General features: G+C 40.1%; 1 protein-coding gene across 1 annotated transcript in view; it reads right to left on the bottom strand.

The window, feature by feature from the left end:
* Window positions 1-6,541: 6,541 nt before the first annotated feature.
* The window catches only part of pmvk (phosphomevalonate kinase), a 30,267-nt gene continuing 10,859 nt past the window's right edge, over window positions 6,542-25,949 (bottom strand). The window contains exon 5 of the mRNA XM_052146423.1: window positions 6,542-6,595. Within this exon, the coding sequence (XP_052002383.1) occupies window positions 6,555-6,595 (41 nt within the window). The 3' untranslated portion in view covers window positions 6,542-6,554. The remainder of the gene's footprint in view (window positions 6,596-25,949) is intronic.

The raw sequence follows: 25,949 nt of genomic DNA, 5'->3' as shown, positions 1-25,949 counted from the left end.
GAAGGTGGAAAACAATTGTGGCCTACACTGTAAAAAAAAAAACACAGAAAAAAAAGAGCAAATGCATGGCAGCACAGGGTGCCAAACGTTTGCATTAATGAAAATAACAGTAAAACCCCCATGAACTGAAGTAACATGTTTACACAGCAACATGAAAAAAGAACATTGACCATACAGTACTAAAAAATGTTTAAAACGTAATCTGAAATAACATATTTTGTCTGTATAATTGCAAATACATGCATAGACCATTAAATGTAATGGCATTATTTGACTGTAAGTTCACGTAACTTTCGTTCACGTAATGTTTAAACCCTTATTTAATAAAACATCTCGGGTTACATGTGTAACCCTTGTTCCCTGATAAAAGCGGAACGAGATGCTGCACTGCTAAGCGCTACGGGGAACAACTCTAGCTGTGAACCGAGCTGAAATAGTGTGTGGAACACGTCAATGAACATTGACCGGAATTTATAGCCTCGGCTGATGTAATCATTAGATGCACCTGCGGCCAGGCTATAAATGGATACGTCACCAGGTGTTTTCAGATACTTCTTTTTGAAGAGCAGTCCTGGGACGTCCCAGTGTGGCACAGCAGCGCAGCATCTCGTTCCGCTTTTTTCAGGGAACAAGGGTTACACATGTAACCCGAGATGTTCCCTTTACAAAAAGCTTCACTTTGATGCTGCGCTGCTAAGCGCTACGGGGAACGCAATACCCACACCGCCGCACTTGGGGCTGTCCGGACCCCTACGGTTGTGCAGTTTACTCACAAAAATGCGAGAGGTCTCAGACATGAGCTTGAGATGTCGACTCAAGGGCATAAAAGCCCGGAGTAGCATTAACATCTAAACCATTCAATTTTGATGAATGTGTGCGGAGAGGACCAGCCTGCCGCATCACAAAGTTGTTCAGGCATGAGCTGAGATGTCGACTCAAGGGCATAAGAGCCCGGAGTAGCAAAGCATCTAACCCATAAAGTTCGATGAATGTGTGCGAAGAGAACCCTATCGCAACACAAACTTGTCATAAAAACTGATGAATGTGAGCGGAGAGGACCAGCCTGCCGCATCACAAACTTGTTCAGGTATGAGCTGAGATGTCGACTCAAGGGCATAAGAGCCCAGAGTCAGAACATCCAAACTAAAAAAGTCCAATGAATGTGTGCGTAGAGGACAACCTGCTGCATCACAAACTTGTTTAGGCATGGGCTGAGATGTCGACTCAAGAACATAAGAGCCCGGAGTAGCAAAGCATCTAGCCCATAAAGTTCAAAGAATGTGTGTGAAGAGAACCCTAACGCAACACAAACTTGTCATAAAAACTGATGAATGTGAGTGGAGAGGACCAGCCTGCCGCATCACAAACTTGTCCAGACATGAGCTTGAGATGTCGACTCAAGGGCATAAGAGCCCGGAGTGCAGAACATCCAAACTAAAAAAGTCCAATGAATGTGTGCGGAAAGGACAACCTGCTGCATCACAAACTTGCTGCAGAGGGAGACCTCTAGCCAAGGTTTTAGAGGAGGAGAGCCCTCTGGTAGAGTGCGCCCTAAAACCTACTAACGAAGCTTGACCGCGCACCTCATAGGCCCGGGCAATAATGAGGATGCCTCTTTGAGGGCACCCCGCCCACCAAGCCGTGGCAAACCGCAGTGGCCACATAGAACCTGGCAGTGGCGAGGCAAGTGCCCGCTAACAGTTCTTTCTACAGAAAATCCAGAACTGAAGCAAACTGGCAGTTAGCTGGTTCTGTAATAAGAACTTTAGAAGGAAATGCATGCAGGCGCATTTGCGTTACTATGTTCAGCCCCTCCCGAGGGGGAGGGGGGGGACTGGGTGACTCGGGAAGAAGTAGAGGAGACATTGCTGTAAAATCTACCCAGATCAGTTTCAAGTGGAGGGAGCCCTAGCACTTGAAATGGTCTCAATAACCTCAAGAGAAAACCCTGTGAACCTCATTTGGTACCCTTAGGGGTCAGACATGAAAGGTTTCACAATTCGGGCCAAGGATGAGAAGGTCCTCCCTGTCCGGAATCACCCAAGGCGAGCCGTCGAGGAGAGGAATTAACTCAGAGAAACATATCCTGATCGGCCAGCGCAGCACCATTAATAGGAGGCAAGACCCTTGCTGGTGAACATTGCCAAGACTCCCGGGAGCAGAGACACCGGGGAAAGAAAAGCATACAGACGCATTCTGGGTCATGTATGTGTCTTAACGTCCAGACCCAAGGGGGCTGGGTGATTTCAGGGAGAAGTAGAGGAGACATTGCACTATTCATAGAGGCGAAGAGGTCCTCTTCTGCCCTAAGATCTCACCCAAACTTGTTCCAAGTGGAAAAAGCCCGGCATTTAAAAAGGTCTCAATAACCTCAGGAGAGAGCCCTGTGTCCCTCAGTTGGTACCCTTAGGGGCCAAACATGTAAGATTCCACAATTCAGGGCAGGGATGAAATGTTGCCCTGTGCCTGAGATAGAAGATCCTTCCTCTTCGGAAGCGCCCAAGGCGAGCCGTCGAGGGAAGAAATTCGCTCCGAGAACCAAGCCCTGTTCGGCCAGCGCAGTGCTATCAGTAAGAGGCAAAAACCCTTGCTGGCGAACTCTGGCCAACTACTACCTTAGGGTGGAGTTCTTAACTCCCCTGTTGGTATTTTCTGTCTGGACAGTAAATCTGCTCCCATATACGGGCATCCAGGGATATAACTGACCTGAGTGACAGGAGCTTGCCCTGGGCCCAAAGGAGAATCCGACGTGTCAGAAATACAGCTGACAGGAACGTGGGTCTCCTTGATGATTTATGTAAGAGGCTACCGCTGTATTGTCCACCCGCACCAAGACATGGCAGCCTCAGGAGGAGGTATTTCAGGGCCAGAAATACAGCCATCAACCCGAGACAGTGACTGTGACAACCGAGCTGACGACCCTTCTATCCCCTTAAGCTGGACGACCACTTAAGGCCGCTACCCCGCCTGTCAGGGAGGCGTCTGTCGTTAGCAGCCTGTGACAACAAGACGCACCTAGAGTGGGACCCAAGGCAAAAAACCAGGGTCTGAACCACATAGGAAGGGAATGAAGCCTGAGGCGCGTAACCCTATTTAGCCTAGGGGTTTTGGCCATTGAAAGAAATCCCCTGGCTTTTGGCCACAACAAAAACGGTCTCATGAGCAGAAGGTCCAGAGGGATCACCGTGGACGCGGTCACCCTGAGACCTGGAAATCGTTGATACTGATAGCAGTGCAACCTTGACCTAGCCTGACTTTGCTCAGGGTGATCTGAATGGACTCAATCCTAGCGGGAGACAGTTGTGCCCGCATTGTGATTGAACTCCATATGATGCCCCGATAGACAGTGTTCTGAGTGGGAGAGAGGATGCTTTTCTTGGCGTTGAGCCTCAACCCCAGAGAAACAGATGAGCTAAGACGATGTCCCTGTGCTGAACTGCCAGTTCCTGGAACTGCGCTAGGATCAGCCAGTCGTCTACATAATTCAGAATGCAGATGCCCCGGAGTCGCAAGGAGCCAGCGCTACATCATGCATTGTGAATGTGCGGGTAAAAAAGGGCTAGGCCGAGTGAAAGAACCTGATCCTGGAAGACTTCGCCCCCGGAAGCGAACCTCAGGAACTTTCCATGTTGTGGCAGAACTTCTAAATGAAGTATAGAAGTGCGTCATAAGATCGATGGTGACCAGCCAAACGAGTTGTAGGGCTTGAGACACGACCGTCTTGACAGGCATCATCTTGGACTTGAACACCCACGGGCAGTTCAAGCTTTAAGACCTAAGCCAGACGCCACCCCTCACCCTCCATGGGAAACGGGAAGTATTTAGTGTAATAAATACTTCCCGTTTCCCTCTCTCTCTGGAAGGGGAACACATATCATGGCCCCTTTAACCAGGAGATTGAGGTTTTTTTTTTTTTACATAAAAAAGAAATCCGGTTTACGGTAGTGAGAACACGCCGTGGAAACATGGAAAAGAGGCGAGTGAATTAAATCCTGACGCCCTTATAAGACCCACAGAAAAGAATATATCTGGCAGAAGTTTCCACGCTGCCAGGATCTCTGAGATGGGTATTATATTTGAACACTTCCTGTTGAGGGGTTGTCGAGTGTTTCGCGTCCTGAATAAAATGCAGGAACAGCGAAAACACCCAATTTTGACGGAAGCCTCTGCAACCCGAAACACCAAGAGGTGGCGGGAATGGAGGGGCTTCGAGGGGGTACCGGGAGGGGTGAAGTGAAGCACGCGCCCCGTCCCGGGGGAGCTACCCCCTAATCTAGGCGCAAGACCGTCAGGGTTTTCTCTTACTAGAAATGATAGCCCTGAGGTCTTGCTTCGGGGGCTGGCGAGGGAGGCGAGACTGTCCCCAATCCCTGGGAGGAGGACCACGACTCGCCACGCTTTGCTTTTGAGCCTCCGTTCAGACAGGACTGAGGAGGGTCTGAGGCTTGCTCGTCAAGCGCAGAACCCACACTCAGGTCGTCCGGGGATCATTCCGGTACGCCTGTAAAACAGCATAGTGTGCAGAGCAGCACCAGCCTGACCTGCTGCTTGATAAGCCCTTCCCACTAAAGTGGAGTTTGTCCTACAAGGCTTTGAGGGGAGAGAGGGCTTCTTAAGTGACGATGCTGAGCCCGGCGAGAGATAGCTCGCAAGCATCTCTTTGACCGGCGGCATCACTGAATACCCCCGTGCCTCAGCACCCACGATGGTCGAATATAATGAGGTCGAGGGTATTTGAACAGGGAAGAAAAAAAAAAAAAAAAATATATATATATATATATATATATATATATATATATATATATATATAAAATTTAGGGGTTCCTCCATGAGCGAAAAATCTCTTCATGGAGGTTATCAAAGAAGGGAAGGGACTCATGAGGCATTCCCTTTCTTAGACTGGAAGATAAAATCTATCCCCTAATTTGGAGGGTTTGGTGTCTCTTTTTCGCGTGGCCAGTCCAATCTGGCAACCGCTTGAGTAACAACATTCGAGCAATTCCTCCGTAGATTTTTTTATCGCGGACGGAAAGCTCGGAGGCGGGAAGAGAATCGCGATCCTCCTCATGATCCGAAGAAGCGTCGGAACGCGCTTCGAGATCATGTGAAGGACCAGCTGGGTTTGGGGAGAGAGCGAGAGAAAGGGATCAATCCGTCTCTTGCTCCTCAGCCAAATCCATGCAAGAGCCCCACGAATGATCTTTATTTTTTTCTTTTTCGTGAGTGCTGACTCCCGGAAGCAAGCGAGGCGAGCACGAAGCACTCTACCTGTTAAAGCAAATCGCAGTGCTCGCACCCGCCCTGCTGCAACGCGAGAGCAGCGCGCTCTTACCCCCAAACAAACAGAGCAAAAACTGATGTGTGTCCTCTTCAGCTATAGAGCAAGAAGAGGGGAACACGCACCGTTTGCGGCTTTCAGTCATTCTCTCTTTTTTTTCTTTTTTTTTTGAAATATATATATATATTATATTTTCTAAACAGAAGAGAAAAGAGAACAAAGAGAACAACGTTCACTGCACACTGCCTAACTGATTCTAACTCCTAACAGAGGAAAGAAAGTTTTGACAGGGTTTGTGAAACACACAGAAACAGAATCGCTCTGAAAAAAGAGTTTCTGACAACACCTGGTGACGTATCCATTTATAGCCTGGCCGCAGGTGCATCTAATGATTACATCAGCCGAGGCTATAAATTCCGTTCAATTTTCATTGACGTGTTCCACACACTATTTCAGCTCGGTTCACAGCTAGAGTTGTTCCCTGTAGCGCTTAGCAGCGCAGCATCAAAGTGAAGCTTTTTGTAAAGGGAACATGTTTTAACTGTAAATGTAAAAACATGGTGTAGCAGTTGTTTAACTAAACATGATTTGAATAGATATAAATTACATGTTGACACCATTACTTCATAAAGCATGTTTTGACTGTAAACTGAAATCATGTTTTAATAATTATTTAACAGAGTTTGACTGTAAATTGAAATAACATGTGTTGACCGTTATTTGAAAAAATGAACTGTGATGGACCATAATTTTTAAAGGCATGTACAGCATTTTGATTTTGGCTTACAGATAATTTTATATGTAGTTCATGAAATGTATGTTATATGTCACACAAAAAGTAATTAGAGAAAATCATTTGTATTTTTCCCTCTTTATTTTCTTCTGTTACAGTAGTTTCCATTGTAAATAACAACAATATTAAAAACTTTAAAGAGTGCTACAGTACCATCATCTGAACATTGCTTATATGCTTAAAATACAACATTGACAATTCAAATTAATTTCATCATTGCATCTTCCACAAACTACACTTCGAACGGAACAATGGTCTCCAATTCAATCTCCATGTTGATGCCTTTAAAAAATAAGAGAGAAAATGGTTAGATATCATACATCACATATCTATATTCATTATAATGTCTGATCATGTTACTCTTTTTAGATGTTATTGCGTTTATTACATAAAAAATTATTGGTTTTTACTTAAAAAAATATTTGTTCATTAAATATGTAATACACTTATGATGGTCCAGGACGCCTTACTTCTTCAGACAGTTTAGTGATGTGACCTCACCCACTGACAAGGCCAAGGGTGCACTGCAACAGCAGAAACAACGTAAATACAGTAACACTTGTTGATTACAATTTTATATTTAATATTACATGCCAGCATATTTACCCAGTATGATTACCTCACAATGTCGCAGGAAATTTCCCCTTTTGCTTTCTATGGTAGACATTTTTTTTTCTGCACTGTTTTGACCTTTCTTGTTAAGTCCCGCCTTCACGCACGCCATTGGTCAAACTGCTTCTCAATCATTGCCCTCGGCCCAACGGCATGTCGGCATCAGCCAAGAGACAAAGCAGCAGCCTGTTAAGGCACATCATGGCTCCAAAACAGCGTAAAAATGCCTCAAGGAAAAATCCCTGTGTTTTTGTTTTGGTCGGGAAACGTGCTCATTGACATGGCAAATAAGCTAAAACACGGAGCGTTGTTGGGTTCGCTGGAATATTTACAGGCGTCAGTTTGTTTTCAAAAATCGTAAGTGACTTTGTTAAGTAGCTTTGTGTGTAAACGTGACCGTTTAGGCAACATATTCTGCTGTATGAATGCAATATATAACAGAATGACAACAAAACACTCATGGACCTCGATGTCGAGTGGTGAATGGTGTTTAAAAAAATCTGTTGACGTATCATCCAACGTAATTTAAAAGTTCATTGGCAACAGGTGAATACAATTGCAATGGCTAATCACATACGTTTTTAAATCTTATTCTTAATGTTTGATGCAAGTTGCATTAAAAAGTACTAAATAGGTTTCAGAATTGTTTTAGAACATTGCTTTCACAATCATTTAAGAACACCCATATGCATGTGTACAAGAGGCTTTACAAAATCATGCCAATGAGATTTATCACACTCCTTCAATGTACCCAGCATACTCAGAAGAGTACGATTGAATCGCTCAACAGGATTTCCCCTGGGGTGGTAAGGTGTTGTCCTGATCTTACGGATTCCCATCAACTCACAAAGCTCTTTGATAGTTTTTGACTCGAAGTCAGCACCCTGATCGCTGTGCAACTTCTCAGGAATCCCGTAATGGACTATAAAATTCTCCCACAGGGCTTTGGCTACCGTACGCGATTTCTGGTTGGGAGTAGGATCTGCCACCGCATATTTTGTAAAAAAATCAGTGATCACCAGCACATCCTTGATGTTGCTTGAGTCTGGTTCAATAGACAAAAAGTCCATGCAGACCAGCTCAAGAGGTCGGGTAGCCCTGATATTAACTAAAGGAGCTGCCTTTTCAGGTAATGATTTGTGACACATGCATCTAGAACATGTTTTAACTTTACTCTCTACATCTGCAACCACTCTAGGCCAATAGAATCTTGATCTGGCTAGATCAAGTGTACGCTCTATGCCTAAATGTCCCATCTCGTCATGTAGGCCTGTTAAAACCATGCTACGCAAAGACTCGGGAAGAACCAACTGATATTGAGTATGTTCTCCCTCTTGCCTTTTCCGATACAGAATTCCATTCTGCAACTCCAACTTTCTCAGTTCTCTCATTAGCAAGGGGAGCATAGGAAGTTCTTTCCTTACAGAAGGAGGAATTGTCTCTCCTGATTCCAACTGCAAAATTACTTCTCGAATTACAGGATCGGATCTTTGTTTTTCTTTTAGATCATCTTCACCAAAAGTTGGAATTACAGGGAAACCATCAAAAACCTCATTTTGATCGAGACTGCATGGGACTGCGTCAACATGCATGGCTAGAGATTCAACCAGAGCAAAAGAGTCACCACCAACATCAGAATCGTGGTGAACAATGTGTTTATCACATATGGCCTGGAAAACATTGCAAGGAACAGTATAACCATCATCATCAAGCAGATGATTCAAGGTGAATTGACGAATTCTCTCTTGCTCCTTTTGAGATGTGACATCATCTCTCAGACCACCATGAGGACGTCTGGATAGACCATCAGCATCCAGATTCTGCTTCCCAGCTCTGTACTGCAATTTGAACGAGAAAGTTGAAAGAGCTGAAAGCCATCTGTAACTAGTTGAATCTAACTTGGCTGAGGTCAATATGTATGTTAACGGATTACTGTCAGTAACAACAATGAATTGATTACCATACAAGTAATCGCTAAACTTCTCTGTGACAGCCCACTTAAGAGCTAAGAACTCCAGCTTGTGTGCTGGATAATGAGCTTCACTATGAGAAAGACCTCTACTGGCATAGGCAATTACCTTCATTTGCCCATCCTGCTCCTGATACAAGGCTGCTCCCAGACCCACCGTGCTTGCGTCAGTATGCAAAACATAAGGACGTTTTGGATCAGCAAAGCCAAGGATCGGAGTGGTGGTAAGCGCCTCAATGACAGCTTCAAACGCTTGCTGACAACTCTCAGACCAGCGACTCCCAAAAGGCTCTTTAGGATTGTAGTAGTCTTTCCTATCTTTAATTTTACAACCTTTGCGGAGTGGTGGGTATCCGGATGTTAAATTATTCAAGGGTTTCACAATTGTGGCGTAATCTTGGATAAACCGACGATAGTACCCCGAGAATCCTAAGAATGAACGCAGCTCTTTCAGATTCTTGGGAATCGGCCAACTTTTCAGCGCCTCAATTTTGTCAGGGTCTGTCTCTACGCCATTTCTTGATACAATGTGTCCAAGATACTTTACAGAGGTTTGGAAAAATTTCATCAAGGAAATCAATGACCTCCTTTAGATTGATGTCACTCATGCACCTCTCCATTAACCTCTGGAAAGTACCAGGAGCATTTGTGACTCCCTGCGGCATCCTGTTAAATTCCCAAAAGCCTAGAGGGCAGACAAAAGCGGTCTTATGCTTGTCTGACTCCTCCACCTCGATCTGGTAATACCCAGACTTAAGGTCAAGCACTGAAAACCATCGAGAACCAGTGAGAGCAGAAAAAGTTTCCTCCAAGTTCGGTAGAGCATACGCATCTTTTATCGTTTGCAGGTTAAGCTTACGATAGTCAATGCAGAGCCGAACATCACCATTCTTTTTCCGAACAACAACAATGGGTGAGGAAAAAGACGACTCTGATTCTCGTATGACACCAGCATTTAACAGCTCTTGCAGATGTTTACGAACAGCATCAAAATCGTGCGGGTGTATAGGGCGAGCCCTCTGCTTGAACGGAGTTTCGTCATTTAATTTTATATGATGGGTCACCTTGTTAGTCCTGCCGAAATCAAGATCATGCAAGGCAAAAACCTCTGGCATGGAACGTAATTTTTGGGAAATTCTGTCTTTCCATTCGGCAGGTACCGGTGAGTCATCAAAATCAATCATAAATGTTTTGGCACATTCAGACTTAATGCTACAATCAGTAGTGTTTTCTTTGGTAATCACACTCTGTAATGAATGTAATTCTGCAATGACACACTTTACAGGGATTACAATGTCATGTTCGGTCTCATTTTTTAGGATTACTGGGATTTTCCGTGACACCTTAGAAGGAAGTGTGACTAGACAAGATGTACACAAGAGACCACCTGGCAAGAATGACTCGGAAGGAGGCTCCATCAAAACCCATTTGTCTGTGAACTACTCTTGTGTGCTGACTGAGCCTTCAAGAACAATACTATTTCCGGCAGGAACCACTTCAGGCTTTGCACCAGACAGCCGCACTGATCCAACACTGCTATTGGCTTTTTGCTTGAACCTGTGCCCAAGAACATTGAGAATGGCCTGGAACCCATAAGGTAAGGCTTGATGAGGTTTTGTCATGTCTGGATCAGAGCGGCTCTCATAAGCCAAATCGAGAGTGTTTGTGCCTATGAGTACAGAAGGCTGAGTACTACTCTTACTATCTGAAGTGACCAAGGCAAGGGTGGAAAGTTTAATTTCAGTTCCAAGGAATGCCTTGGGGAACACTAAATCTACCTCGATGTACCCGAGATACGGAACAAGCTGACCATTTGCTGCTTCTACCTCAAGGTTTTCAAGAGGCTTGATTTTCAAATGTGACATATTCTGCTCATAGTATGTCTGAGAAACAGTGGTCACTTGTGAACCTGTATCTAGAAGACAATTGCATCTACTGCCTGCAATAAGAACTTCAGCAGTACATTTTGCACCAACCAAACCTTTTGGGAGAACAAAAGGTTTGTACTTGGTGTTAACATGCCAATTACAACTTCTACTCATGTACTTTTTGGGACCTCTGGTATTTTTTCCAGCCCCCGTTTGTCCCACAACCGGCGCTGACTCTAGTTTAAATGAAAAGAATGGGATGACTCAACTTGAGCCCCCCAGGCAGACTGCTTTTCCTTTAGAAGCTTTCTTTTAGAGGCTACCAAAGCAGGGTTTGCAACATTATCACATGTAGAAGCAATATGGCCATCCTCACCACATTGAAAGCAGTACCAGGGCTTAGGTTTACTCATTAGCGTCTTAGAAAAACTGTGGGAAACATCACCCAAGTTTGTTTGCACAGACTGCGATCTGCTAACTTTTACAGCGGGTTTTGTGGTTGCTGGCTTTACGGACCTAACAGCAACTATTTGACTCTGTAATTCTGCTACTTGGTTGTGCAAGTCACGAACTGTACTTTCGTTAGACCCTCTGGTTTGCTCTTTGGCTTTTTTTAGTTTTTCCACCTGATCTTGAAGTTCTGCAACTTGCTTCTTCAAGTCACAAACAGTAGCTTGCGTTGACACTTCGTCTTGTGTGGCGGCACACAAAGAGTAAGAAGAAGTGCGTGGCTTAGATGCCCCAAGATGCTTTCTCATACGAAACTCTTTTGTACTCTGCTTGTCTTCTGTCGTACGCAGCAGCAGTAAGAACTCAGAAAAAGGAAGGGGATCATTTTTTCTTTGTTCAAGCTGAAACTCTGAAATGAGGGTATTGTCCCAGCATCCCCTACAAAACTGCCTCAGCAAGTGTCGATCAGCCTCACTGGAGGAAACACCACCTCTTTTAATGACCATCATCAAAACCACTTGCAGCCGCTGCAAGAACTGGGATGGTTTTTCTCCAGCGTCCTGCAAAGTATTCAAAAATTTTGCAAACAGCTCATCACCATCCTCCACGGTGCCAAAAGCTGAATCTAAAAGATCAAGATAAGCTCTGGGTGTAGCATGTGAACCCAGTGTTCTGACAATATCTGCAGCTGGAGGTAAAAGGCTGTCAATTATTTTTCTGGATCGGGTTAAATCAGAAATGGAAGGATCTTGTAGCATGAGTTCAACACTATTATGCCACATATCATAGTCTACCTCGTTCCCCTGGGCGAGGGGACCTTCCAGAAAAGAACCTTAGCTTAAGGAGGGCATGTGTGTGTGAAGCAGCATCCTCGCTTTTCACGATATGCTCAACCACAACACGCTGTACTTCTGGGGGGATTCACATTAGGCACAGAGATTCTAGTTAATGGAATAAAGGGAGTTTCACTCGAGACACCAACTGATGCTTCTTGGTTCCCCTGAGCTAAGCTGACCTGAGAAAAATCTGACTGTATCTCAGGCATAATATTTGCGAGTGACTGAATTTCGGGAGGACTCACTTTGTTCATTTGGACATCTTTGTTTTGAGATACGGGCTCTTGACACTTTGAAAGCTCCTCATTTAAGAGGTCTTCAAACGATTTGCCGCTAAGCTTGGCAATGCGTTTTAGTTCCTGCATAATAGCATGTTGTTGCACTGCTAGCAACTGTCGGGACATAAACACTGGACAAAGCCTTAACCTCATATTTGAGGTTGGGCTGATGTGGGCTTTCAAAAATAAATGGTAACTGAGGCTCCAAATTTTTAAGAGCGACCCCACTCTCATACTCAATTATCACATTTTTGTGATATGGGGACATGGGGCTGTCCAGGTGTAAAATCCTATTAATGTGCCCATATCTGCTGAGATGTTCAGTCAGATCATTATCTCTCTCAGTATTTGTCACCCCACTCACAATGAGTGAGTTTGGAACTTTTACATTTTCATGTTCAATCGACTTCCATAGTCACTGTTTACTGTCTCTTTATAGTTGTCTGTTCTTTGTTACTAGGGTATTTCTCTACTTACGGCTCCTGGCTGGCTCGCCAAAACTGTAACGCCCACCCTCAGTGCACCAGGTTAAGCTCGTATAAGGGTGGTGTGGACCAGTGCCTAGGTTCGTAGGGAGCCGTAGTGAGAATAGAATGAACAGACAGACAATAAAGATGAGTTTAAACCATTCATTGGTTTATGTTGAAAAGTATTGTAGTGACTGTTTACCTTTTTCCAGAAAGAAATAAAACAAACATCAATAACAGCAATGTCACTGTAAACAATGAGCAAAAATAAAAATATTAAATGAAAATAAATTATTTTCTATGCTTAGTCTTTATTTCTAAAGAATTATGAACTCTTATTTAATTATCAAATCTTATTTACTCTATTTTAGTCTAATTTTATGATTCAGCTTACTAATTTTATGATTCCGCTTACTAATTGAACTCTTTTAAACTTACTTTTAGGTTTTTACTAATTGATTCCCTTTTTATTACTTAATTATTTAAACTAATTTTGTTCCCTAGTGAAAATATATTTTATAATTTTAATTAAAACCTATTTAAGTCAAATTATTTATTTTTAATGTATTTATTGCTCTCTTATATTCCCAGAAATTTGTTTACATTTGATATTCAAATCCAATCACTTAAATTTCGTTTCAATTCACAAATAAAACCTTAAATTCACAATACAGAGCAATTAACAACAGAAAAATAATCAGAAAATACAGAAAACAATTCACATTTAGTCAATCAGTCTTTAGGTTGAACAAATCAGTCTCTAGTATGACAAATAAGTATGTATTTGAAATAACTCAGTCTCTAAAAGCACAAATCAGCTTTCAGTTTGCAGAAAAAAACTTTTTTCCACGTCCTTGTGAAGTTTAGAAAACGTTATTTCAGTCTTACCATCGTGATGAACAAATCAACAGATTAAAAACGATTGTTGATTAAACAACTCAGCTTCAACTCACTCCGTCGTTTTGATGGATTTCCTGCCTCTGTCCAGAGGAAAGATAATATAAGGAATGCTACGGAAAATCAGCAATACTTAAGATTCGTTTGGTGGCTCGCCATCTTGATTCCATGTAGTATTTTTTTTTTTTTTAATTATTTTTTTTTTTTTTTATTGCAGATAGAACAGGTAAACATAACATACATAGCATACAAATGTATCACAACAAGAGAGAGAAAAACAAATAATTAATTTGTAGCAGGGGGTCCAAAAATGATATCAAAATTTTTTAAACACGTTAATGACTTTTTGTTTGTTAACAATTTCAAAGATGATATGAAGCAATCAAATTCTAATTTAAACAACTTAAATAATGGTGGTGAATTTAGATATTTTTGCTTATGGATATAAAATTTAGCCAACAGAATAAATAAGTTAACAATGTATTCAAGACCTTTGTTAACATTGTTTTCATAATACACAATGATATCCTTTAAAGTAAAATAGTATTTAACTTTTACCAAGTTAAAGATAAATTCTGCCAATTCCTTCCAGAAACATTGGATAATATCGCATTCAAAAAACAAATGTGTCAACACTTCTTTCCCACTTTTACAAAAAGAGCATAATTCATCGATATCAGAGTATCTTGCAATTAATGATTTAACAGGGTAAATGGTATGCAAAATTTTAAAATGTATTTCTTTGGTTTTATTATTAATGCAATATTTAAAGGGAATTAACCAAGCAGTCTTCCAATTAATATTATCAATAATAGAGTTCCAAAAGAATTTTCCTCTAGGTGCTATTTTATTTTGTATTTGAAATACTGCACGAATATGTTTATTATTGCATTTTTTATCAATCAATTCAATGCCGTTTAATATTAATTTTGGACTTATCATTAATGTAGGATTAAATTGAATATGACTTTTGATAAGATGAATCAGAATAGGGGAAATAGCTTTAATAACAGAATTAAACTCCTTAAAATGCACAGGAAAACTATGGATTTGCATAAATTGTTCGTATGATAAAAGATTTCCATAATTATCAAACAAGTTCACAAGATGATTAATATCCCTGTTAAACCAATTCCTTAAAAATAAAGATTTATTGCCAACCAAAATATTGGCATTATTCCAAATAAAGGAGGTGTGAGGAGAAAAATTGTGGGAGTAGCAAATTTTCCAGGCTAAAAGAACTTGCTGGTGGAATTTGGAAAGTTTCAGAGGGAGTTTAGAAATATTAAAGTCACAAGTTAACAAAAATACTAAACCACCTATTTGGTTAAAGATACTATGTGGGATATGGTTCCAAAGGGAGTTACCACTGATCAAACATCTTTTAAGCCAATTAACTTTAAAAGCTCTGTTAACATCCTCAAAGAAAAGTACCTCCAGTCCCCCTTCCGCTTTCTTATTAGTAAGAACTCTTTTCTTAAGTCTTTGGGATTGGTTTTTCCAAACAAAAGAATAAAACAAATTATTAATATCTTTACAATAAGAGTCTTTAACATACAAAGATAAGGAGGGATAGACAAAACGAGCTAAGCCTTCTGCTTTAGATAATAAGACACGGCCATAAACTGAAAGATCACGTTGTAACCAACAGTTTAATAATGCTTTGGTCTTTTTTAGTCTAGAGGAGAAGTTTAAACTTTGTCTTTTTAAGACATCCTTTGTTACCATAATTCCTAAGTATTTAACAGAGGGTTTCACTGGAATGTCAGCAATAACATTATCATTTAAACTGTGTAACGGAAGGATTTCACATTTGGGTAAATTTAAAGATAAACCAGAAGCCTTAGAGAAAGTATTGATGAAGGAGATCACATTAGGAATACATGATATATTCTTTAAAAATAAGGTAGTGTCATCTGCCAATTGCGATATTTTAATTTCTTTACCAAAAATTGTGAGACCTTGAATTTGTTGATTATTAACCACACCAATGGATAATAATTCAACTACCAACAGAAATAAAAAGGGGGAAATTGGGCAACCTTGCCGTACACCACGATTAATGTTAAATCTTTTAGAGGTGGAAGTATTAACTATTACAGAACTATTGATATCGTTGTACAACATTTTAACTGCATTCAAAAATGTATTTCCAAATCCTAAAAGGGTCATAGTTTTGAATAAGAATTCATGTTCAATTGTATCAAATGCTTTATAAAAGTCCAAAAAAACAATGACTGCACCTTCATCAACATTTTCAGCATAATCTAACAGGTCAAGCACCAGTCTAATATTGTTAGTTATATGCCGACCTTTTAGAAAGCCTGATTGAGGTTCACTAATAATTTTATTTAAACCTCCCCGTAGTCTATTAGCAAACACTAAAGTAATTAGTTTATAATCAATTGTCAAAAGAGAAATTGGTCTCCAATTTTCTATTAAATGAGGATCTTTATCTGGTTTAGCAATTAATGAAATTATACCTTGTTTCATAGTAGTGGACATTTCTCCATTACTAATACATTCATTATACATATTATAAAGAGGAGTTTCAATCAGTTCCCAAAAATGTAAATAAAATTCCACAGTTAACCCATCTATACCAGGTGCTTTCCCTTTTTTCATTCCATAAAGGGCATCTTTAATCTCAGAAGGTGTTATATCAGATTCACATAAGTCATGAAATTCTAAATCAATAATAGGAATATTTTGATGAATTGTTTGAATGAACTCTACACAGTCATATAGATCAAATTTAGACTCATATAAATCTTTATAAAATGAAAAAACAAAGTCAGAGATTTTTTTGGGATCTAGACAAAGACTACCATTAATATTTAACGCTGTTAAAGCATTTCTTTTAAAATTTCTTTTTTCAAGAGCAAAAAAATAACTTGTATTTTTTTCACCCTCTTCAAGCCATTTTGCTCTAGAACGAATAAAAGCACCTTTAGCTAAATCTAAATACATTTTGTCAAGTTGGGTTTGAATTATAATTAATTCAGCTTCTTCCTCCTTTGTGAGATTTTGCTTCTGTTCCAATATTCCTAGTTTATCTATTAAATTTAACTCCTTTTGTCTACTATTTTTTTTTAACTCTTTACTACGTTTAACAGCCATCTTTCTGACATTATATTTGAAAAATTCCCATTTATTTTTAAAACCTTCTTCCCTTAACCCTCCAAAGATATCAGTGGCAATTGTTTTAACATCTTTATTAAAATAGTCATCATTAAGAAGAGTATTATTAAATTTCCAGTACCCTCTGAGACTAGAGTACTCTTTGGTACCTGTGAGCATTAAAGAAATAAGCTTATGATCAGTCAAAGGGGCATAACTATGAATAATTTCCTTAACAAATTGTAGAGCAGATGTAGAAATTAAGAACAAGTCAATTCTAGATTGCAAAGACTTGTTTTTGTTAGACCATGTATATTCTAAACTCCCGGGGTTGTAGAAACGCCAAGTATCGGTAAGTGACAAGTTGGCGCACAGAGATGTTAGGTTAGATTGTGTATCATTTAGAGAAGAACGAGGAGGATGCCTATCAATCAAATTATCCAAGCATTCATTAAAATCGCCTGAAAATATAACATAAGAAGCATGGAATGTATCCAATTTACCCTTAATAGTATCAGAAACCTTTGCAAATAAGGCCTTGTTCAATACTCTGGAATTATGACTATATATATTACACAGTATAAATGTAGAGTTGTCCAATTTCACAGTCAAAATAACCCATCTTCCATTTTCACACGTGACAGAGTTAAGAACGTCTCCTTTAAATCTGTTCATCAAAACCATAACTCCTGCTGAATGTGAGGTTCCATGACTGAATACAATGGAGTTACCCCACTGAGCTTTCCAAAATTTTTCATCCAGGTCCGTAGAATGAGTCTCTTGACAGAAAACAATGTCAGCATCGGTCCGTTTAAAGAAAAGAAATAAAGCCTTTCGCTCAGTAATATCTCGGACGCCCCTTACATTCAAGGATGCTATGCTTAAAGAATTAAACTTAAAATCCATTAAAAAAAAAAAAAAAATCAAAAAATGTTTTTTTTTTTTTTCAATATAAAACTATAATCTGAACAGAATAAACAAGAGTTTAAATGACAATTTACCAAGCTTCAAGACCTAATGCCTTAAAGCCGAAATTGACTAAATTTGAAAAAACCCAGAAATGCAGCGGGCAATAAACATTCCGTGAATCAGGAAAAAAAATAAAAAATAGCCCGGCATGTGAAAAAAAGTTTGAAGATAGACTGCCACATGTGAAATTTTAGTCGGATTTTATTCAGTCATTAGTGTCAATTTTTTTCCCTCGATGTACGCATATGGACCACGAAACACTGCTCTTTTACCTTCCTCTCGTGCCTTCTTCACCATCGGCCACACTTTCTCTCTAGCCGCTTTGTCTTCAGGTGACATCAGTTCGGAGATGCGAAGCCCGTTGTCCAATAAAAATTTAGAGTTTTTCCCAGCTCTCCAGATCATGTCCCGGTAACGGCGCATCGAAAATAAAATGACAATGGGCCGCTTGTGAAATATATTTGACGAAGTAGATTTACGACCAAGACGATGGACTACATCTATCACCCGATCCAGCTGGTCATGAATATCAGGAGCAACATTGGCAAGAGTTCAATAGTTATCCATCGGACATCTTCAGCATCAACCTCTGTCAAGCCATGCAGTTTGAGGGACCATCGTCGAGTGTAACGTTGAGATTCAGCTATATTAGTCTTCAAAGCCACGTTTTCAGCTTTTAGAGCATGCAACTCTTTCTCCATCAGGGATAATCTTTCATCGTGAGTATTAACCTCAGCGATGAGCTTTTGCACCGAAGTAGCTAAACTGTCCACCTTGGCCGAAGTAAGCTCCGTGTTTTTCTCAATCGCCGAAATCTTCAAATGCGTCTGATCAAGTTTCAGGCCAAGCGTATGAATAGCTTCAAGCACTTCCGAAGAATTCTCAGATTCAGTCTTCGAACCAACTTTATTTCTTTTTTTAGCCGGCGAATCGCTTTTTTGAGGTAATTCAGGCAGACGAGGAAAGGCACGAGAGGAAGGTAAAAGAGCAGTGTTTCGTGGTCCATATGCGTACATCGAGGGGAAAAAAATTGACACTAATGACTGAATAAAATCCGACTGGTCTCCATCTCGGATTCGCACGCAGGTTCCATCACATTAGTGTCAACGTTATGAGAAGGGGATTGAAGTTTTCTTCTTCTCCTTTTGCCCATTCAAAAGTTTGAATTATCCAACCTCGTTAAGATGCGAGTTTAAGTAGGCTATTACATGACAGTACTTATTGAGAAAATTAAGAGCTATGGCATAACTTCCAGCTGCAACTTCCAAATTTATCGAAGACGCCTAAAGCACATGTCTGATTAGACGGACGCCATCTTGGCTCCCCCTCGCGCGTTCAAGATTCCATGTAGTATTCATGCGGTGATATGCAGTTCGTTGCGTCACCGTTTTCACAGATAGAAACTCAACAAAAACAACTCAAAACTTCTGTATCACAAATAACTTTCAAAACAAACGTAATCACTCTGTTTCTAGATGTATTACCTAGTTCAAATCACAATTTCACTTGTGTTATAATCACTATTTTCTCCGCCGATCTCTCCGTGCTCCTGTCTCTTCTTCTCTCCGTCTTCCTCTGCTCCATCATCACTTCTCATTGGTCAACCGTAAAACTCTTCCCGCATTTCCCTTAAAGGGATACATACACTTAAACTACATACATTCGTTTCATACTGCAACATGAGAACATATACAATATTAAACATCACATGAATTTTTAATTTCACAAACCTTGATTTTAATTATTTTATTTTAGTTTATTTTAGCAATTATTTTTAGATTACTATTTATTACTAGATTTTAGTAAACACTCTGGTTACACATGGACAACGGATTTCATTTTATGAGGTGTGTTACCTTTAACCATATGGATGATGATGTATTTGTGCAAATTTTGTGATTGCTCTCTGAAGACAGTTAAGGGATACGTTAATCATCAAATCTTACACAGACATGAAGCAAATGCTCAATTTCCATGTTGCTTCCCAGACTGCAAATGTAAATTCTCAAAATACAATGCTCTCAAAGCTCATGTTTATCGCCATCACGAAAGACCACATACTCATTTTGATGATTCGACGGGCACGTTTGTTTGCAACAATACAGACTGTCAACAACAATTTACAGACATGAACAATGTCCTTTCTCATCTCAGGTCACATTTAGCCAAGGGAGAGGTGGTGTTGTCCTTTTGAAAAATGTGACAAAAATTTCAGTTTAAGATCAAGTTTCACTGCCCATGTTTCACGAAAGCACAGGACTTTTACGGATTATGGATCCTTTATCTGAGCAAACTTCTTCAGCATTTTTTGATGTTACTGAGGATGAGGTTGATGAAAGTGAATTCACAGACTCACTGACGAAATGTAACGCAAAGTCATTGTACATGAAAAATCTCTGCCTGTTTTATATGCAGCTACAAGCCAAATACCTGGTGCCATTGTCAACCATTCAGATGATTGTGGAGGAATTCAGTGGTTTAAATTCTATCTGTCATCAGTACACACAGAAGATGTTCAGGGAAATACTCAAGTCAAAAACGGCCCTTTCACAATGTGATATTGAATCTGTGGTGCAGACTTTGCAAGGCCAAGATTTACATTCAGCTTGTAATTCATTACTTTCCACAGAATACCAAAGAAGACAGTATTATCAGAAATGTTTTTCGTACGTCCATCCACAAAGTATGTGTCTTGGTCGTGATGAGAACCGAAACCAACGTTATGCACAGTATATTCCATTGAAGAACACTTTAAAAACCATGTTAATAGACCCAGTCCAATGACTTGTTTAAGCAGCCTGAGATTACAATCCAACTTATCTTGTATCAGGATGCCTTTGAGATTGTGAATCCCCTTGGGTCAGCTAAAAAAAGACACAAAATGATTGGAGTGTATTTTACACTTGGCAACTTTGAGCCATTTTAGAGATCATGCATTGATAACATTCAGTTATCACTTTTGTGTTATGAGAGAGACTTTAACTATTTTGGTCAAACCAAGATTTTTGCTAAGTTGTTGGCAGATGTCAAAGAACTTGAAGAGCATGGATTTGTGACATCTTCAGGTGACATAGTACGTGCAACAATAGTGGCTATTATCGGTGATAATTTGGGGTCTCACTGCATCGGTTGTTACTCACAGAACTTCAGTACTGCCAAGCATTGCTGTAGGTATTGCTTGGTATCTCGCAGTGAACTTCAAAATGTGTGTGTAGACTTTCCCAATCGCACAGTTGAGTCCTATAAGGCGGCAGTGGAAACTCTAAGGACGACCGAAGAAAATGTTGTAAATGGGTTGAAGTTTGACTCCATTTTCAGCTCTCTCAAATATTTTCATGTTGCTCAGCCTGGACTTCCCCCATGCCTTGGCCACGACTTGTTTGAAGGCGTTGTAGCTATTGATCTTGCCATTTTCTTGGAATACTTTGTAAAAAGGAAGTGGTTTTCATATACGCAGCTGAACAGGTTACTTGCACAATTCAAATATCTGGATTCTGATGCTGGTTCTGCCCCCTCCCAGATATGTGAAAAAGGCAGAAAGTTAGGTGGTCAAGCAGCTGAGAACTGGTGTCTCCTCAGATTTCTTCCTGTCATAATTGGAAACAGAGTAGAGTCACAAGACCCTGTATGGCAACTGACTGTTAAGTTGAAAGAACTGGTTGAGCTAGTGTGTGCTCCCAAGATTACCACTGCACAGATTGCATATCTCAATGTCTTAATACCAGAATATCTGGAAACAAGAAAGTTTCCTGGTGAAAATTTTAAACCAAAACATCATTACATGCTTCACTATACGTCACTCAAGTCTTGGACCTTTAATTCGTTTATGGTCATTGAGATTTGAAAGCAAACATTCCTACTTCAAAAGAAGTGTGAGAAGAACACAGAACTTCAAAAATGTATGCAAGACATTGTCACACAACCATCAACTTCTTCAAGCATATCTTCACTCATGGTCATTTTTTTCACCAAAGCTTAAAAGTGTTGACTTGGTCACATACTCTCCTCATTTGTACAGTGATGCTGTGTGCAAAGCTGTTGAGACAAGCTTGCTTAATGAACCAGACTTTGTTTCAACATGGGTAGAATACAAGGGTACCCTGTACAGGAAAGGAAACTTAATTTGCCTTAAATGTGAAGAGGAGTATTCTATTTTACAGTTTGGACAGATTGAGCTGATTTTCGTGAAAGATGATGAGGTGACTTTCCTTGTGACTCCCCGCCCCTCAGTGTATTTGCATGATTATGGACTTTATGAGATTTTGTCTGCGACAAAGGAATTAATTTGTGTAAATGCTGAGGAATGTCTGGATTATTATCCCTTAAATGAGTACAGTTTTATGGGACTGAAGGTCATTACTCTGAAGCACAGCGTTGTTCATCTGTAAAAAGGATAAACTGTCCTCTCCCAACAGAAATGGATGCATTGTTGATTTTTATTGAGAATGTGTTCCCAAACCCTATAACTTCAAAGCTAGCCATAGAGGGTTTGAACAGCCTAGGTGTGGAGACCATAGATGACCTACAGTTTTTGAAAGATGATGATCTAGGTGGCTTTCTGAGACCGATTGAAGCAAGAAAACTAATAGCCCAAATCCCAAGTAAGTTTTCAAATCAATGGTTGTTTTTACATATACACTAGTCAACAGTTGAAGCAGATCAAAAAGTTCATTAAGTTCACAAGAACAGGTATTGGTTTTAAGACAACAATTATGAAAGGTTTGATCCACTATGTTGACTTGTGTACATGCATACAATTAGATGAACTGGAAAAACAACACCCCAGTCTCTTTCATTCTGTACTTTGTTAGCTGTACTCTTTACTTGTATTACAGTATGTCAATGTGTTTCTTGTTTCTGCAGTATGGTTTTTAATGCAGTTTTTTGTTTATGCCATGTAGATATTGCTTCCACTCTGCAAAACACTGCCAATGATTTGTCTGCTGAATACACTTCTGATGCATCAGGTTCACCTGCTCCTGGATGCTCAATTTCACCATCCAGCTCTTCAAGTGGAAGACTTGATGTCAAATGTTGAAAGTGAGACATTTCAGGGAAGACCTTGCATTTTCCAACATGACAATGCCAGACCACATACTGCATCAATTACAACATCATGGCTACGTAGAAGAAGGATCCGGGTACTGAAATGGCCAGCCTGCAGTCCAGATCTTTCACCCATAGAAAACATTTGGCGCATCGTAAAGAGGAAGATGCGACAAAGAAGACCTAAGACAGTTGAGCAGCTAGAAGCCTGTATTAGACAAGAATGGGACAATATTCTATTCCTAAACTTGAGCAACTTGTCTCCTCAGTCCCCAGACATTTGCAGACTGTTATAAAAAGAAGAGGGGATGCCACACAGTGGCATTCCTTTTTTGGAATGTGTATCTCTCATGAAATCCAAAATGAGCCAATATTTGGCATGGCATTTCAAAATGTCTCACTTTCAACATTTGATATGTTATCTATATTCTATTGTGAATAAAATATAAGTTTATGAGATTTGTAAATTATTCCATTCCTTTTTTTATTCACAATTTCTACAGTGTCCCAACTTTTTTGGAATCGGGTTTGTATATGTATATGTATATGTGTATATGTATACAAATCTGCAGATTTATTGTACACTAGTCAACATTTGAAGAGTTTTGGGTATTAGTTTTAAGATAACTATTATGAAAGGTTTTGATCCTCTTAAAATTTTGACTAGTGTAGTTTGATGGTACAAATCAAACTGTGATGGCACGGGGCCTCAAAACATTGATTTTGGAAATTGCATACATTGTGATCCGTACATGTGCCACTGTGGTGATTACCTGGTGCATGAATGGCCAAAACGTCTCCAGTTGGGTCCGCAGCTTATGCCCACAGAGAGTGAAGACTGTTGTGCATTGTTCAGAGCAACTACAGGGCCACAGTGCAGCAAATCACCAGCAACACGTTAAATGTGCCCATTTCATGCTAGTGATTTGTTACACTGTGGTCCTGCGGTCCCTGTCAAAAATGCACAACAGTCTCCCCTCTGACAATAATGCACTGCGGACATAAAACAAGTCTGTGCACCACTTTAAATGCATACTCTATATAGTGGCACATGAACATCCCACAAAGCCCCATGCCATCTCTGTTTGTCCGTTATTAAACTTCAATAAATCTGCAGCTTGGGAATAGGCAATTTTGCCAAAAAATTACAGCTGCATGAAAAGTGTTCATCCTGTAACCTGTGGACATTGGTTTATCTTCTAGGTGACAGTAGCTGTGAAACTTTGTTTTATGACCATGACTGGCATTATAGTTTTGATGTTCCATGGCAAAAAATGCCAGCAAGTTTTATGGAAAAGTTGCAAAATGGCGAAAGGCCAAGTTGCTCTGAGAGAAGACAGTTGGTCCGCATTGTTGCTTCTGAGATCCTGGAAGTCAGCAAATGTCCAGCAAAAAAACATGTATCAGAAATAGCCCGACAAATGGTGATTGCATACCCAAAGTCTTTCAGAGATGAGATTAATTCCCAGGTTGTAGGAAGTGGATATGATTCTCTCCTCAAACAACTGGTGTGTAGAATTGACAATTTTAAAAGAGCAAAAGCTATTAGTACACCACTTTGTGGTACTCTAGAAGTATCAACAAAGAAACGAAAATTGTTATATGTTGTATAAATTCTGATGCACAACTGCTAGTTGGAGAAACATCCGAATTGCAGCAGGAAAAGAAAGAGAAGTTGCTAGTAATATTTCAAAATAATGAAAGTGATGTAAAGACAATCTATGACTTAATGACTTCTACTTACACCTCTCAAAGAAACAACATCCAATCTGGAAAGGAAACCAAAGATTTACTTGATGAGTGGCCATATCTTTTTCAGCCAGCAGGAATGAAAGCACACTTTAAAGAGCTCACTGGCATTGACATAAACAACAGCTTTGAAGAATCTGCTTCCAGTAAGTTCAGAAGAATATTGGACTACTTTCAATTTCAGTGCACAGAAAGAGCAAGCAGAGCAGGGAGAATCCTCACAAAGTATAGAGCTGGTGGGGATCATGTTTGTGGGGCAGTGATGTTGCTGCTAACCAATTTCAAAAATGACCAAGACCACTTTCTTGTGATGGTAGAAGACACCTCTGTTTCAAGTGATATATGCTCAGAACAGCTTCCAGCAACACCATGTATAGTAGTGTGTGGTGGGTATTATTTACTATGATCTTGCAACACAATAATTCCTGGTTTCGGGTGACCAGAACTCACATTCTGTTAAATATTATGTCTTACTGATTTTGTGTTTGTTCAAAGGAGAGAACCCACTGACAGCCAGTGTGTACATTATCACGTGTGATGTCTGCTTCTCTTAGGGCTCATGGCATTCACTGTGTCTGTGCATTACCTTTCATTGCTCACACAACTTATTTCTGTTGTCACATCAGTCGTGCAGCCACAAACCGCCCACATAGATGGGAAAAGATCACGTGATCAATCACAATTCATTTTGTTGATATTTAGTGGTTGGGGCTTTCAGAAATAGTTGATGGAACAAAAATAAATCATTGTAAAAACACATTTGATTATATTTTACTCGTGTTTCTCCACAGCTCTTTTGATGACATGAATGGATATGTGGAAATTGGATCATATGAATATTAATGCAGCCTCCAGCTTTTGATATTGAACAGCTTTAGCTAGAAAGTAGTTTGCTACTATGTCCCTAATAAGGAGCTGTGACCATATGATAATTTTCACTTACAGTGAGGAAAATAAGTATTTGAACACCCTGCTATTTTGCAAGTTCTCCCACTTAGAAATCATGGAGGGGTCTGAAATTGTCATCGTAGGTGCATGTCCACTGTGAGAGACATAATCTAAAAAAAAAAATCCAGAAATCACAATGTATGATTCTTTAACTATTTATTTGTATGATACAGCTGCAAATAAGTATTTGAACACCTGTCTATCAGCTAGAATTCTGACCCTCAAAGACCTGTTAGTCTGCCTTTAAAATGTCCACCTCCACTCCATTTATTATCCTAAATTAGACGGCATTCCGGGCCGCGTCATCAGAGCGTGCGCGAATCAACTGGCTGGTGTTTTTACGGACATTTTCAATCTGTCCCTCTCCCTGTCTGTAGTCCCCACATGCTTCAAAACATCAACCATTGTGCCTGTACCGAAGCAAGCTATAATCACATGCTTAAATGACTGGCGTCCTGTTGCTCTGACCCCCATCATCAGCAAATGCTTCGAGAGGTTAATCAGAGATCACATCTGCTCTGTTCTGCCCCCCTCTTTGGACCCATTGCAGTTTGCCTACCGCAACAACCGCTCCACTGATGATGCCATTGCATCTACAATACACACTGCTCTCTCCCACCTGGAAAAAGGAACACATATGTGAGAATGCTGTTTGTAGACTACAGCTCA

Source organism: Xyrauchen texanus, chromosome 17, assembly GCF_025860055.1.
Source record: "Xyrauchen texanus isolate HMW12.3.18 chromosome 17, RBS_HiC_50CHRs, whole genome shotgun sequence".
NCBI lineage: Eukaryota > Metazoa > Chordata > Actinopteri > Cypriniformes > Catostomidae > Xyrauchen > Xyrauchen texanus.
Note: the sequence above shows the minus strand (reverse complement) of the source record. Positions and strands in the feature narration are given on the sequence as shown.